The sequence below is a fragment of the Salvelinus sp. IW2-2015 genome, linkage group LG4p (assembly GCF_002910315.2).
Source record: "Salvelinus sp. IW2-2015 linkage group LG4p, ASM291031v2, whole genome shotgun sequence".
Lineage (NCBI taxonomy): Eukaryota > Metazoa > Chordata > Actinopteri > Salmoniformes > Salmonidae > Salvelinus > Salvelinus sp. IW2-2015.
In genome coordinates this window covers 18,791,684-18,809,438 of record NC_036841.1, presented here as the reverse complement: position 1 = coordinate 18,809,438, position 17,755 = coordinate 18,791,684, and the positions used below count along the sequence as shown (strand labels likewise).

Sequence of the window (17,755 nt, the reverse complement as noted above, 5' to 3'; positions counted from 1 at the left end):
GGGAGAGCAGCCTGGGATTGGGAGAGATTGAATATGTCCGTAAACACACCAGCCAGCTGGTCTGCGCATGCTCTGAGGACTTTGCTAGGGATGCCGTCTGGGCTGGCAGCCTTGCGAGGTTTAACACGCTTAAATGTCTTACTCACGTCGGCCACGGAGAAGGAGAGCCCACAGTCCTTAGTAGCTGGCCGCGTCGGTGGCACTGTTATCCTCAAAGCGGATAAAAAAAGTGTTTAGCTTATCTGGAAGCAAGACGTCATTGTCCACGACGTGGTTGGTTTTCCCCTTGTAGTACGTGATTGTCTGTAGACCCTATACATTTCCTGATTAACTCAGTCACCTTATTCGTCAATATTATTCTGAGGCTACCCGGAACATATCCCAGTCTGCGTGAAACAATCTTGGATTCTGATTGGTCAGACCAGCGTTGAATAGTATGTAGCACGGGTTCTTCCTGTTTTGAGTTTCTGCCTATAGGAAGGGAAGAGCGAAATGGAGTCGTGATCAGATTTCCCAAAGTGGGGGGCCTTGTAGGCATTTCGAAAAGCTGAGTAGCAGTGGTCCAATGTTTTCTCAGAGCGAGTGCTACAGTCAATGTGTTGATAGAACTTCGGTAGCGTTTTCCTCAGATTAGCTTTGTTAAAATCCCTGTCTACAATAAATACTGCCTCAGGATTTGCATAGAGTCCAGTGTAGTTCTTTGAGGGCCGTCATGGTATCGGCTTGAGGGGGAATATACACGGCTGTGACTATAACCAAAGAGAATTCTCTTGGCTGGTAAAATGGTCAGCATTTGATTGTGAGGTGAACAAAAGGACTTGAGTTTCTGTATGTTATCACACCATGAGTCCTTCTTCCCAGAGGTCATTATTTCCTGTCTGCATAATGAACTGAGAACCCAACCAACTGGCTGTACGGACACACAGTATATCCCGAGAGTAGGTTACAATCCCTGATGTCTCTCTGGAAGAAGATCCTCGCCCTGAGCTCGTCAACTTTATTATCCAGAGACCGAACATTAGTGAGTAATATACTCGGAAGCGGTGGGTGGTGTGCGCGCCTCTTGAGTCAGACTAGGAGTCCACTTTTAATACCTCTTGGGGGGTCATGGGGGGTCCGAACTAAGGAAAGTCGTAATGCTGGTGAGTTACCGCTGCTCTGATATTTTTTTGTATGTAATAACGCCCCCAAATTTCTGGGCTAATAATGTAAGAAAGAACCCATAAAAAAAACAAATACTGCAAAGTTGCTTAGGCCAGCCGTGCTTCTAGCTCCTATCTGTCAGCGCCATCTTGCACAAAATTTAAAAATAGTGTTCGTTCTACCTGTAATTTGAAACTGGTTTTAGGGTGTCATTACCTGAGCTGTTAGAACATAGAAAGTACACATTTTTATTTTCCCTCCAGCGGCACGCCATTACATTATCCGCACTCCGTTTTAGACACTGACCTCTGTGGAGCCTGCCCTCCATAATGGTCTTGGGGCAATTCTTCCTATTGGGCCTTACTGTGCCACAATAGTATGTGTCAGCATCAAGAGGTATGGATGAAAATAAGTCGACATGGTCATTTGACAAAAGAGAACCCCCCCCCAACCTTTGTACACACTGAAAACAAGGCAGTAGCTAGTCAAAGGAGTCAGAGACACCATCTTTTATTCCCCACTTTACTTACTTTTTTGGTCCATATACTGCTTTCACAGTAGTCTACCATAAAATGTTATCATAGCCTCATCCACTGAGAGGGCTTGCCATGGGTGTAGTAGTTTGGCTAAATTCTCTTGCCGTATTTTGATAAAAGGCCTGACTTCATGTAATTTGTCCTTCACATTGGCTGAATTTGGATCGGAGAAGTGCAGGTGTTTACATAGCTGCTCAAAGCGGTTGCGTGGCATTTTGCTAGCGATGTATAGCACCCTGAGGGCGGCGTCAGTGGACCAGTAGTCGGAGAGAGGATAAGCGGTGGATGCCGATGAGAATGTTGATTCCAATGACGCGTTTAATCTCATCTTTAAACGTGCCAAACCATGATGGGGAGGCATTGAATGTGGTGGCACAAACACCAGATAAAACTCCTACCAGTTTCAAAACCCCTGCCAATGTCACTTTAGGCCCAGGCTGTGTGGTGCAAGGGTGAATGGTGGGACTTGGGGCAGACGCACTCAACTGAAAAGTAGGCTGGGCGGTTGCCCCCGTAGATACCGTTCTAACTTTAATTTCACTTTCTCTCCATGTTACTCTTCATCCACACTCCCCTCCTTCCACACCTCCCTCTTCACTCTCTTCTTCCTCTCTCCCTCTTCCTCTCCCTCCACTCTCTTCTTCCTCCTATTATCAGGATGCTATACAGCACTTTCAATCAGCCAATCAATCAAAGTATTTTGTGGCCAGATTGTTTTTCAGTTAATGGTGTGCATATTTAAGTCAGACTGATGGATAATCAGACAGGATAAAGCACACAGAGACGTTCATGGATGATCAACAGGATCATATTATAACCGTAAAGGCTATATAGGTTAAACACACTTGAAGACCCATGGTCAGATGACTTTTCATAGATGGTAAAAAGTCAAAGTATGTGGCACAACTGTTTTATAGATTCCACACATGTCAGCACTGAGCCGGTGTGCCCTAGGAGGAAGTTCAGTGTGCAGCTCACCCAGCAATAACATAAATAACATGAGCATGTCTACTACTGCTAAGCTTCCCAGGAAAGCAATAAAAATAACTATGCAATCCAGATGAAAAGTGCTCAAAATAGCATGCGTTAACATATGTAGTTTAAGAAACAAGGTTTATGAAATCAATAATTTGCTAGTAACAGATTAACATTCATATTCTGACAATCTCTGAATCTCACTTAGATAATACCTTTGATACAGTGGTAGCATTACAAGGTCACAACTGCTGACCAGACCGGACGCATCGCAAAATACATTTACACATACAGTTGAAGTCGAAGTTTACATACACTTTAGCCAAATACATTTCAACTCAGTTTTTAACAATTCCTGACATTTAATCCTAGTAAAAATGCCATGTTTTAGGTCAGTTAGGATCACCACTTTATTTTAAGAATGTGAAATGTCAGAATAATAGTAGAGAATGATTTATTTCAGCTTTTATATCTTTCATCATATTCCCAGTGAGTCAGAAGTTTACATTTGGTAGCCTTGCTTTTTAAAACGTTTAACTTGGGTCAAATGTTTCAGGTAGCCTTCCACAAGCTTCCCACAGTAAGTTGGGGGAATTTGGCCCATTCCTCCTGACCGAGCTGGTGTAACTGAGTCAGGTTTGTAGGCCTCCTTGCTCGCACAGGTCAGGGCTTTGTGATGGCCACTCCAGTACCTTGACTTTGTTGTCCTGAAGCCATTTTGCCACAACTTTGGAAGTATGCTTGGGGTCATTGTCCATTTGGAAGACCCATTTGTGACCGAGCTTTAACTTCCTGACTGATGTCTTGAGATGTTGCTTCAATATATCCACATAATTTTCCTACCTCATGATGCCATCTATTTTGTGAAGTGCGCCAGTCCCTCCTGCAGCAAAGCACCCTCACACAATGATGCTGCCACCCCCGTGCTTCACGGTTGGGATGGTGTTCTTCGGCTTGCAAGCATCCCACTTTTTCCTCCAAACATAATGATGGTCATTATGGCCAAACAATTCTATTTTTGTTTCATCAGACCAGAGGACATTTCTCCATAAAGTACGATCTTTGTCGCCATATGCAGTTGGAAACCGTAGTTTGGCTTTTTTATGTCTGTTTTGGAGCAGTGGCTATAGGATTAGTTTTACTGTGAATATAGATACTTTTGTACCTGCTTCCTCCAGCATCTTCACAAGGTCCTTTGCTGTTGTGATTTGCACTTTTCATACCAAAGTAAGTTAATCTCTAGGAGACAGAACAGGTCTCCTTCCTGAGCGGTGTGACAGCTGCATGGTCCCATGGTGTTTATACTTGCGTACTATTGTTTGTACAGATGAATGTGGTACCTTCAGGCTTTTGGAAATTGCTCCCAAGGAAGATCCAGACTTGTGGAGGTCTACAATTGTTTTTCTGAGGTCTTGGCTGATTTATTTTGATTTCCCCATGATGTCAAGCAAAGAGGCACGGAGTTTGAAGGTAGGCCTTGAAATACATCCACTGGTACACCTTCAATAGGCTAATTGACATCATTTGAGCCAATCAGAAGCTTCTAAAGCCATGCATTTCCCAAGCTGTTTAAAGGCACAGTCAACTTATTGTATATACATTTCTGACCCACTGGAATTGTGATATCGAAATAATCTGTCTGTAAACAATTGTTGGAAAATTACTTGTTTTCATGCACAAAGTAGATGTCCTAACCGACTTGCCAAACTATACTTTGTTAACAAGAAATTTGTGGAGTGGTTTAAAACAACTAGTTTTAATGACTCCAAGCTAAGTGTATGTAAACTTCCAACTTCAACTGTATGTAGCCTAAGAAACAAGGTCCATTAAGTCAATAACTTGCTTGTAACAGATTACTTTCATATTCTGACTATAACTGAAACTCACTTAGATAATACCTTTGATACTGTGGTAGCGATACATGGTTATAACAATTTCCGAAAAGACAAATGCCAACGGGTGTGTTGTTGCGGTCTATATTCCGAACCACATACCTGTAAAGCTTAGAAACGATCTAATGTTAAAATTATGTTGAAGTAATATGGCTATAGGTTCATCTGCCTCACCCAAAGCCCATTCTTGTGGTAAGCTGCTATAGACCACCAAGTGCTAACAGTCAGTATCTGGATAATATGTATGAAATGCTTGATAATGTACACTCAGCAAAAAATGTAACATCCTCTCACTGTCAACTGTGTTTATTTTCAGCAAACTTAACATGTGTAAATATGTGTATGAACATAATATTTAACAACTGAGACATAAACTGAACATGTGATTAACAGAAATTGAATAATGTGTCCCTGAACAAAGGGAGGGTCCAAATCAAAAGTAACAGTCAGTATCTGGTGTGGCTACCAGCTGCATTAAGTACTGCAGTGCATCTCCTTTTCATGGACTGCACCAGATTTGACAGTTCTTGCTGTGAGATGTTACACAACTCTTCCACCAAGGCACCTGCAAGTTCCCTGACATTTCTGGGGGGAATGGCCCTAGCCCTCACCCTCCGATCCAACAGGTCCCAGACGTGCTCAATGGGATTGAGATCCGGGCTCTACGCTGGCCATGGCAGAACACTGACATTCCTGTCTTGCAGGAAATCACGCACAGAACGAGCAGTATGGCTGGTGGCATTGTCATTCTGCAGGGTCATGTCAGGATGAGCCTGCAGGAAGGGTACCACATGAGGGAGGAGGAGGTCTTCCCTGTAACGCACAGCGTTGAGATTGCCTGCAATGACAACAAGCTCAGTCCGATGATGCGGTGACACACCGCCCCAGACCATGACGGAACCACCTCCAAATCGATCCCGCTCCAGAGTACAGGCCCCGGTGTAACGCTCATTCCTTCGACGATAAACGTGAATCCGACCATCACCCCATGTGAGACAAAACTGTAATTTGTCAGTGAAGAGCACTTTTTGCCAGTCCTGTCTGGTCCAGCGACGGTGGGTTTGTGCCCATAGGCAATGTTATTGCCGGTGATGTCTGGTGAGGACCAGGCCTACAAAACCCTCTGCCCGCAACAGGCTGAGAGAGGCTGGACTGTCTGAGCACTGATGGAGGGATTGTGCATTCTTGGTGTAACTCGGGCAGTTGTTGCCATCCTGTACCTGTCCCGCAGGTGTGTTCGGATGTAACGATCCTGTGCAGGTGTTGTTACACGTGGTCTGCCACTGCGAGAACGATCAGCTGTCCTTCCTGTCTCCCTGTAGCGCTGTCTTAGTTGTCTCACAGTACGGACATTGCAATTTTTTGCCTAGGCAACATCTGCAGTCCTCATGCCTCCTTGCAGCATGCCTAAGGCACGTTCACGCAGATGAGCAGGGACCCTGGTCATCTTTCTTTTGGTGTTTTTCAGTCAATAGAAAGGCCTCTTTAGTGTCCTATGTTTTCATAACTGTGACCTTAATTGCCTACCGTCTGTAAGCTGTTAGTGTGTTAACGACCGTTCCACAGGTGCATGTTCATAAATTGTTTATGTTCCATTGAACAAGCATGGGAAACAGTGTTTAAACCCTTTACAATGAAGATCTGTGAAGTTATTTGGATTTTTATGAATTATCTTTGAAAGACAGGGTCCTGAAAAGGGGACATTTCTTTTTTTGCTGAGTTTGTGTTATCAACAGAAGTATATTTTCTGGGTCATTTTTAAATATTGATTGGCTATCATCAAGCTGCCCACTCAAGAAAAAAATTTAAACTGTAAGCAGTGCCTGCAACCTGGTTCAGGTTGTCAGTCAACCTACCAGGGTAGTTACAAATAGCACAGGAATTAAATCATCAACATGTATTGCTCACATCTTTACTAATGCTGCAGAAATTTGCTTTAAAGCAGTATCCAATAAGCAGTTACTTTAAAGCAGTTACTAATAAGCACACACCTATTAAGAAAATGACTAAAAACTGTTAAATCCCCATGGATTGATGAGGAATTGAAAAATTGTATGGTTGAAAGGTATGGCAAATAAGTCTGGCAGCCCAACTGATTGGCAAACGTACTGCAGAAGGAAGTCAGGTGAATAAACAAAATTTAAAAAACTATACTATGAAACAAAGATCAATTATATAAAAAATGCTAGTAAAAAGCTTTGGGGCACCTTAAATTAAATTTGGGAGGGGGGCTCTCCATTCATCATTGACGGCTCCATCATTCATTGAATCAGATGGTTCATTCATCACAAAGCCCACTGATATTGCCAACTACTTTCATGACTTTTTCACTGGCACGATAAGCAAACTTAGGTATGACATGCCAGCAACAAACACTGACACTACACATCCAAGTATATAGGATCAATTTATGAAAGACAAGAATTGTACTTTTGAATTACGTAAAGTCAGTGTGGAAGAGGTGAAAAATTATTGTTGTCTATCAACAATGACAAGCCAACGGGGTCTGACAATCTGGATGTAAAATTACTGAGGATAATAGCAGACTATTCCCACTCCTATTTGCCACCTCTTCAATTTATGCCTACTAGAGAGCGTGTGCCCTCAGGCCTGGAGGGAAGCTAAAGTCATTCCACTACCCAAGAATAGTAAAGCCCCCTTTACTGGCTCAAATAGCCGACCAACCAGCCTGTTACCAACCCTTAGTGTTTGACCAGATACAATGCTATTTCACAGTAAACAAATTGACAAGACTTTCAGCACTCTTATAGGGAAGGACACTCAACAAGCACAGCATTTACACAAATGATTGACTGGCTGAGAGAAATTGATGATAAAAGATTGTGGGGGCTAGCTTTTGACATTATCGATCATAGTCTGCTGCTGGAAAAAAAGTATGTGTTAGGCTTTGCACCCCTTGCTACAATGTGGATAAAGAGTTACTTGTAGAACAGAACGCAGAGGGTTTTCTTTAATGGAAGCCTCTCAAACATAATCCAGGTAGAATTAGGAATTCCCCAGGGTAGCTGTTTAGGCCCCTTGCTATTTAACATTTTTACTAACGATATGCCACTGACTTTGAGTAAAGCCAGAGTGTCTATGTATGCGGATGACTCAACACTATACACGTCAGCTACTACAGCGACTGAAATGACTGCAACACTTAACAAAGAGCTGTAGTTAGGTTCAGAGTGGGTGGCAAGGAATAAGTGAGCCCTACATTTTTCTAAAACTAAATGCATTGTATTTGGGACAAAACATTCACTAAACAACTACATCTTGTAATAAATAATGTGGAAATTGAGCAAGTTGAGATGACTAAACTGCTTGGAGTTTGTTCATAATAAAGCAATTCTCTGCCGCCTTAACAACACTATCATCAAGGCAGGTCCTACAGGCGTAGTTTTGTCACACCTTGACTACTGTTCAGTCGTTTGGTCAGGTGCCACAAAAAAGGACTTAGGAAAATTGCAATTGGCTCAGAATAGGTTAGCACAGCTGGCCCTTGGATGTACACAGAGAGCTAATATTAATAATACCTATGTCAATCTCTCCTGGCTCAAAGTGGAGGAGCGATTGACTTCATCACTACTTGTATTTATGAGAGGTTTTGACATGTTGAATGCACCCAGTTGTCTGTCTAAACTACAGGCACACAGCTCAGACACCCATGCATACCACACAGGACATTCCACCAGAGGTCTCTTCACAGTCCCCAAGTCCACAACAGACTATGGGAGGGGCACAGTACTACATAGAGCCATGACTACATGGAACTCTATTCCACATCAAGTAACTGATGCAAGCAGTAAAATTAGATTTTTAAAAAACGATTAAAAAAATAACACCTTATGGAACAGCGGGAACTGTGAAGCAACGCAAACATAGGCACAGACGCGTGCAAACACACACAATAACATACGTACTATACTCACACACACACACAGATTTAGTACTGTAGATATGTGATAGTGGTGGAGTAGGAGCCTGAGGGCGCACACTGTGTTGTGAATGTATTGTAATGTTTCAAAATTGTATAAACTGCCTTAATTTTGCTGGATCCCAGTGGGGGTCCATAATAAATACAAATACATCAACAAATTTTTATTTAGGATGTTGACAATAAAAGATGATTAAGACAACACTTGCAATTTAGCCAAACAGGCTTAGAATAGTTCTTTCATGTATTTTGATGGTTGTCTTTGTAGGGAGGGAGTAAGACGATTAAGTGACAGCGTCACAAGCAAAGCACAATGTTGCCTCCAGTCAACTTGTTGAATTAGTTACAAAGCTGGACAGTTTCCAAGTGAATAGCATCTGTAGAAACAGGACAAAAAAAGCAACCTCTTAGCTGGCTATCTATACAAATATCACTGCAACTCAGTATCATATGAGCTCCACTACGCAGGCTTTTACCATAACACAACAGCAAACATGAAAAACCCTAACCTAAGCCCAACAGATTAACACACATGACTCTAATCTCCATTTTGGCTGCTAGTTAGCTGGTTGTCTGCATGACTTGATAGTGAAAGCAACAGCAGAGGTTGACTATTTGCGAGCGCAGCCTAAATTTACCACCACAATTTTTTTCTGGCCTGCCAGATTAACTAGCTACCTAGTTATAGCAAGCAGCTTGGGCCGTTTCCATGTGAATTACATCAGTAGAAACAAGACTAAACAACCAACTAGTTAGTTGCAGTGTTTAGCTGTATATAGTCAGCGATTTCCATGAGACAGAGAGCAATCATTCAAGCTCTACCGCTGATGTGCTCACTTGTACCATGACAGGATTTGCTCATCTGAGAGCTATTCCCTAAATTTCACAGCATCTAACATCGACAACACCATACATGCATCTGCTGTTTACATACAGGTGTAGTCGGAAGTTTACATACACTTAGGTTGGAGTCATTAACTTCTTATGGCTGCAGGGGCAGTATTGAGTAGCTTGGATGAAAGGTGCACAGAGGTGCCCAGAGTAAACGGCCTGCTCCTCAGTCATAGTTGCTAATATATGCATATTATTATTAGTATTGGATAGAAATCACTCTGAAGTTTTTAAAACTGTTTGAATGATGTCTATGAGTATAACAGAACTCATATGGCAGGCAAAAACCTGAGAAGTTCCACTTCCTGTTTGGAATTTTTCTGAGGCTGGTAGTTTTCTATCCAAATCTACTAATAGTATGCATATCTTAGCTTCTGGGCCTGAGTAGCAGGCAGTTTACTCTGGGTACCTTATTCATCCAAGCTACTCAATACTGCCCCCCAGCCATAAGAAGTTAACAAACTATAGTTTTGGCAAGTCGTTTAGGACATCTACTTGGTGCATGACAAGTAATTTTTCCAGCAATTGTTTATAGAACAATTATTTCACTTATAACTCACTGAATCACAATTCCAGTGGGTCAGAAGTTTACATACACTAAGTTGACTGTGCCTTTTAAACAGCTTGGAAAATTCCAGAAATGTATGTCATGGTTTTAGAAGCTTCTGATAGGCTAATTGACATAATTTGAGTCAATTGGAGGTGTACCTGTGGATGTATTTCAAGACCTACCTTCAATCTCGGTGCCTCTTTCCTTGACATCATGGGAAAATCAATAGAAATCAGCCAAGACCTCAAAGAAAATTGTAGACCTCCACAAGTCTGGTTTATCCTTGAAGGCAATTTCCAAACACCTGAAGGTACCACGTTCATCTGTACAAACAATAGTACGCAAGTATAAACACCATGGGACCACGCAGCCGTTATACTGCTCAGGAAGGAGACGGGTTCTGTCTCCTAGAGATGTACATACTTTGGTGCGAAAAGTGCAAATCAATCCCAGAACAACAGCAATGGACCGTGTGAAGATGCTGGAGGAAACCGGTCCAAAAGCATCTATATCCACAGTAAAATTTGTCCTATATCGACATAACCTGAAAGGCCGCTCAGCAAGGAAGAAGCCACTGCTCCAATACCACCATAAAAAAGCCAGACTATGGTTTGCAACTGCACATGGGGACAAAGATTGTACTTTTTGGAGAAATGTCCTCTGGTCTGATGAAACAAAAATAGAACTGTAATGACCATCGTTATGTTTGGAGGAAAAAGGGGGAGGCTTGCAAGACTAAGAACACCATCCCAACCGTGAAGCACGGGGGTGGCAGCATCATGTTGTGGAGGTGCTTTGCTGCAGGAGGGACTGCTGCACTTCACAAAATAGATGGCATCATTAGAAAGGAAAATGATGTGGATATATTGAAGCAACATCTCAAGACATCAGTCAGGAAGTTAAAGCTTGATCGCAAATGGGTCTTCCAAATGGACAATGACCCCAAGGAAACTTCCAAAGTTGTGGCAAAATGGCTTAAGGACAACAAAGTCAAGGTATTGGAGTGGCCATCACAAATCCCTGACCTCAATCCTATAGAACATTTGTGGGCAGAACTGAAAAAGCGGGTGCGAGCAAGGAGGCCTAAAAACCTGACTCAGTTACACCAGCTCTGTCAGGAGGAATGGGCCAAACTTCACCCAACTTATTGTGGGAAGCTTGTGGAAGGCTACACAAAACATTTGACTCAAGTTAAACAATTTAAAGGCAATGCTGCCAAATACGAATTGAGTGTTTGTAAACTTCTGACCCACTGGGAATGTGATGAAAGAAATCAGTACTGAAATAATTCATTCTCTCTACTATTATTCTGACATTTCACATTGTTAAAATAAAATGGTGATCCTAACTGACATAAGACAGGACATTTTTACTAGGATTAAATGTCAGGACTTGAGGACTGAGTTTAATTGTATTTTGCTAAGATGTATGTACACTTCCGACTTCCACTGTATTTCACTCATTTCGAAATCATCAGTGCTTTCAAAGTGCAAGGACGTGTCCAAATCCATATCCGTAACCAACATAGATGCAGGCTCTTCCAAAGTGAAGCGCCGTGACTGCTTTGGCGCTGTCATTCTGACAGCATACCCCGTTTCCGGTTGCTGGTCGATGACAACAGCCACGCAAATACGACAATACGTTGTTAGCCAGTTCATTTTGCGATATTGACACACATAGTCATTGTCAGAAAATGCCGTTTGCGGCCTCTAAACTTATTTAAAGAATGGCCGTCGACGGGGTTCTAAAGGGTTTAAAGTAATTGATGTTATCATAGTGCCGCTAGGCTAGAGCACATCTTGGAGATGGTTTAGACTCAACCTATGAGCGGTAGCCTATAGGTTAGCTGACGTCTCAGACTCTCAGTCAAGCATTTTACTATTTATTTAGTTGAGATATTTCAATAGTTGGTCATTAACAGTTGAAATGAGTGGATGGCGTTGTATTGCTGGTGTGACAGACAGACCGACAGAGACATACAAAGTGCTGTGTTTGTATGTAGTTCCAGGCTTTAATACAGAGAAACGCATATGAATTGATATCGAGGCTTGGCCTAGCCAACTGAATGTGTGCTTATGTTTTAGCCTGTGTGTTGTGGTGCTCTCATGTGTGCACACACTTGAGACGGTGCAGATATTTGGTCCTGTGGGGCTGAGTAAGTGATTGAGTGCTAGATGTCCGGTTTCTGAACATGACCTGTGGTCTGACGTAGGTTGGAGAGAATGTCGACGCATTTTGTGGTCGCTCCTCTGTGCGCGATGGTAATGCTATCCCCTCACTGGGGATGTGCATAGGCTAAAAGTGTAAACCCCCCCCCCCCCCCCCACCCAGACCCACACCCATGAGTCACAGTTAAAGAAGACTAAAGTAGGCAAGCTCAAACAACCTAGTGAACTGTAATGCCAATGATGAAGAGGGCTTAAAGGGATAGATGACAGTAGAGACAGACAACACACGACGGATAAGCATGGTGGAAGAGAACCACAGGCCTGGAAGGCAACAAACTGGCCACAACTCGCTACACATCCAAAATGATAAATAGACCGTAAAACTAAAAGAACAACACAGATACAAAAAAGCACAATAAGTTGATTAACAAAAATATAAACTATGAACTGGACGGGAACAAGAGGGCATGCACTTGAAGACTGAGACCAGACTCCTCAGGAGAGTACTGGCCCAGGTTCCCGCCATTCCAAAACTGCTTGCCTCGAGGCAAGTGTGCGGATAGAGGTGGAGTACCATGTGAGTCACCGTACCAATAACCGGCTAGCTAAAGACGGAGGAAAGACTGATACCAGACATCACAACCTAAGAGTCCGGGAGTTTGTCGAAGGGTCTCAGCTGTTAGGACAGATTGCTGACAGGTTCACACAAAGGACATTATAACACACCATGTCCACATGCTCCAATGCCTGTCGACACCTACAGGCCTAACAGAAATCGGATGAGCAACGTATGAGAATGCTGAATCAGAATTCAAAGCTCCGGATAAGTAATCGCCAGTACCATACGCAATTTCCGTACAGATACTGGGTAATAGTGGGCTACGACTGAGAGAAACAGAGGCCTCTCGCGTTGTGATATCATGCTGCACTACTCATCCATCCCACACCCACCACCCACACCAAAAATCACCAAACAGCAAACCCCACCGAATGAAGACGCCAACGAATAGCTCATGAATCTAATAGAACAGAAGTCTAAATCGACACCTCAGGCACGAAGCAACCCATCTTTCATCCTATCTGCTAATAGAGCAGCAAAAAGAGCACAATTATATCTCAGAAAACGAGATACACCAGATTCCACTCTGACAAGACGACAACCAAACATGTTATTGATGAAAGCATGCAGCTTAGAGTGACAATAATGCAGAGGCAGAAGAATGAGGGGGGTCGGGGGACAATCAGCCATCATCTTCATGACTTACCGAGCCGAACAGGTCCACCACAAGACACGTACGCCTCTCACCTAACCTCAAAAGCTCATCCTAGCAAGCTGCCTGGGTCAACAGAGGAAAGCGGATTGAACAAAATCATGCATCACCCGCTTTCCCTGGCAACCAGCACTAAGCCACACAGGAGGATATCCCGGGGTCGGGAGTGCTAAAAAGATTTGGTGACCAAACCAATCTGCGTATAGGGGTAGCGATTCCCTGCAACTTCCCATATGCATCTCCCACTCACCCCCCACACCAAGCCACCTAAACCTGTGTGTTGTCGACAGGGCTAGGAATGTCACTGTCCTAGTCCTTTCCCTCTACCCTAAGCATATATAAAATAAATAGGGAGCAAACAAGGCCTGACAGAGAGAAATATGAAGACCATGAGGCTGACGCCCGCTGCCCCAGTCTGTCTCAGAGATGATGTTACAACCATTAGACTGACGGGACTCCACAAGCATCAAGCAGCCCCCAACCCGCTCATCATCACACCAGAAGCAATCGTCCATCGATCTCATCGTGATGTAGTGTAGCCAAGCTGATACCAAGCACCCTACACTTCCACTAGAACCAGCGACTATATAGGCCATTATCCACAATTACAACTCACCACCACACACATCTGAGCCGGTCTAGGACTATGGGCTGCTACAGAAGGTTGTGCAGCCAAACTCTATCCCTTGCCATCTAGCTCGCCCTCCTCTTCATCCTCTCCCTCTTTTCTATCCCTCCCGGTGCCGAGCCAGGCTAGGCACAATAGATTGCATCTCCAAATCTCATCACTTTCAATGCAATTAATCATTACTGAACAGCTAGCATCCTTTACACACTGATCCAGTCAGTGCAGCAGGAGACGCAAGAGGTACCTGAGATTGACACACAGTGTCTGTCACACCAGCTACTACAGGTCTCAGCTACAAGCCACCTGGACAAGTGGAACACTAGTGATGTACACTGCATCTTACATGCATAAACAAAACAGATCTAGACCAGGATGTGATATACCAAGTGAAGAGCCATAAATCCCTTATTCGATCTATCAACCTGTTAATCCACAACATTCACAATCAGTTGTAGACAAGAGGGGAGCACAGTTAAAGATTCTTTAAGACTGAGAGACCAATCTGAGTACATGGACCCTTAGTGTGTGGGCCAATTCAGAGGTTAATTAAGTATTCTTTAGAAGACGAGGTACAGGTAAGTACAAAAGTAAACGGTGACAGCACGCACTTATTATGTCGTCAACCGCAACAGGTGCTAGGGTTTTCACACACACATATCATCCTGTGTGATCAAGATAGTTGACTCCACCTACCCAAGGACAAATCCAGACCAACTTGACACAACTGTGGGAAGCCATTGGAGTCAACATGGCCAGCATCCCTGTTGACACGCTTTCGGGACATTGTAGGCGGGGGGGGGGGCGAACTCAATATAGAGAAGGTGTTCTTAAAGTTGTACACTCAGTGTATGTTGACCTCCGGTAGTACACCCAAATCTATTACAGAAGTAATATACATAGCCTGTAATGTGTCTCAACTTGCGTCTAGGCTCAGGCATCTTCAACTAGAAGGGCCAGAAATTCTAAACATGCAAAATTGACCGCAAAGAAATCCAAATGGATATAATATTTACCAAAAGACATCATTTCAACCTTGCTAACATTTGCATACGATAAACATACTGTATATTTCTCCTCTTAAATAAGTGGAATAAACTTTGGAACGAATATTCCAAAATTAAAATCACTTGGACGATGATTGCTGGTGTTTAATAGTCTTATGTCGTTCCCCTTTGTGTCATAAAAAAAATAAAAAATTGCAAGGCCGAATGGCCGCCAGTTGGGGAACCCTGGTCTAGGTGCTCTAGGAATAGGCTAGTTTGTCATCTGACTGTGAAATCGATTGCAGATATCGGTGTCAATTGACAAGTGAATATAGCCAAAACGTTTATAAAAATTGTGGCTGAAACATGCTGCCGGAAGGGACGTGTACTCAGCAGGAGCTGGAGAGAGGTGGGACTGGGCCTCTGTGCAAAGCTGTAGAAAAGAGGGAGTCCCAGCGCAGCTCTTGATCCTGCGTACCTGCATCAAGCTACAAAATTGCTTGGCTGTACACATTTGCATATTTTTTCCATTAGAACAGTTAATTTCCTTAGCTTGTGTCGCTTCGAGCACACCCCAACACTCACAATTTTACAGATCCAAAATGTTTCGGTCAAATACATTAAACTCAGTTTTTCACAATTCCTGACATTTAATCATAGTAAAATTCCTGTCTTAGGTCAGTTAGGATCACTCTCGTTATTTTAAAGAATGTAAAATGTCAGAATAATAGTAGAGAGAATGATTTATTTCAGCTTTATTTCTTTCATCACAATCCAGGAAATTTGGTTGTGCTATTGATGAAGCAGTGTTAACACATTAAGTTGTTGTATAAAATATATATATATACAGTGGGGAGAACAAGTATTTGAACCTGCCGATTTTGCAGGTTTCCTACTTACAAAGCATTGTAGAGGTCTGTAATTTCTATCATGGATAACACTATCGAGAGCATGAGAATCATAACAAAAATCCACGAACACGGTATGATTTTTAAGTAATATAATTTGCATATAGCAGGACATAAGATATTGATACATCAGAAAAGCAGATCTTAATATTTGGTAACAGAAACCTTTGTTTGCAATACAGAGTATCATACGTTTCCTGTAGTTCTTGACCAGGTTTGCACACACTGCAGCAGAGATTTTGGCCACTCCTCCATACAGATCTTCTCCAGATCCTTCAGGTTCGGGGCTGTCGCTGGGCAAATACGGACTTTCAGCTCCCTCAAAGATTTTCTATTGGGTTCAGGTCTGGAGACTGGCTAGGCACTCCAGGACCTTGAGATGCTTCTTACGGCGCCACTCCTTAGTTGCCCTGGCTGTGTGTTTCGGGTCGTTGTCATGCTTGGAAGAACCCAGCCACGACCATCTTCAATGCTCTTACTGAGGGAAGGAGGTTGTTGCCAAGATTCTCGCGATACATGGCCCCATCCATCCTCCCCTCAATACGGTGCAGTCATCCTGTACCCTTTGCAGAAAAGCATCCCAAAGAATGATGTTTCCACCTCCTGCTTCAGGTTGGGATGGTGTTCTTGGGTTGTACTCATCCTTCTTCTTTGCCTCCAAAACACGGCGAGTGAGTTTAGACCAAAAAGCTCTATTTGTCTCATCAGACCACATGACCTTTTCCCATTCCTCCTCTGGATCATCCAGATGGTCATTGGGCAAACTTCAGACGGGCCTGTTCATGCGCTGGCTTGAGCAGGTGGACCTTGCGTGCGCTGCAGGATTTAATCCATGACGGTGTAGTGTGTTACTAATGGTTTTCTTTGAGACTGTGGTCCCAGCTCTCTTCAGGTCATTGATCAGACCTGCCGTGTAGTTCTGGGCTGATAACTCACCTTCCCTCATGATCATTGATGCCCCACGAGGTGAGATCTTGCATGGAGCCCAGACCGAGGGTGATTGACCGTCATCTTGAACTTCTTCCATTTTCGAATAATTGCGCAACAGTTGTTGCTTCCTCACCAAGCTGCTTGCCTATTGTCCTGTAGCCCATCCCAGCCTGTTGCATGTCTACAATTTTATCCCTGATGTCCTTGATACAGCTTCCTGGTCTTGGCCATTGTGGAGAGGTTGGAGTCTGTTTGATTGAGTGTGTGGACAAGGTGTCTTTTATACAGGTAACGAGTTCAAAACGGTGCAGTTAATACAGGTAATGAGTGGAGAACAGGAGGGCTTCTTAAAGAAAAACTAACAGGTCTGTGAGAGCCGAACATCTTACTGGTTGGTAGGTGATCATTACTTATGTCATGCAATAAAATGCAAATAATTACTTAAAAATCATACAATGTGATTTTCTGGATTTTTGTTTATGGATTCCGTCTCTTCAACAGTTGAAGTGTACCTATGATAAAAATTACAGACCTCTACATGCTTTGTAAGTAGGAAACCTGCAAAATCGGCAGTGTATCAAATACTTGTTCTCCCCACTGTAAATATATCTGGCATTGAATTCACATTTAAACATTATGCTTTTAAATGGTTAAAACATTGGGAATTCAATTCTGGCTGTCTGAGTGGGTGAAAATAGGTTGGAATGTCATTGATCAACGTATCTACCAATCTACCCAATCTCCCCGTTGAACTGACGTGGTGTGCCCAGTGAAAATAGGCCTAAATATGTCTACAACACATATGCATATTGATGTTCAGTGTGCAGAATGACATGCGCGCGCACACACACACGCTATGGCAACACTAGTCAGGAGCTCCTTTTAAGGGATCAACGCCACACGAGAGCAGGGGGCAGAATTGCCAGGGCTTAGGCGTGCA

At 43.1% G+C, this 17,755-nt stretch overlaps 1 protein-coding gene across 4 annotated transcripts in view; it reads left to right on the top strand.

Annotated features, from left to right (window-relative positions):
• The window catches only part of irs1 (insulin receptor substrate 1), a 56,605-nt gene that overhangs the window by 32,675 nt on the left and 6,175 nt on the right, over positions 1–17,755 (top strand). Inside the window, exon 2 of one of the 4 annotated variants that reach the window (XM_070438516.1) lies at positions 5,251–7,850. The exons of the other annotated variants lie outside the window; for them this stretch is intronic. Coding sequence (XP_070294617.1) covers positions 5,251–5,378 — 128 coding nt within the window. The 3' untranslated portion in view covers positions 5,379–7,850. Of the gene's footprint in view, positions 1–5,250; positions 7,851–17,755 lie in introns of those variants that run through there. 4 annotated transcript variants of the gene reach the window in all.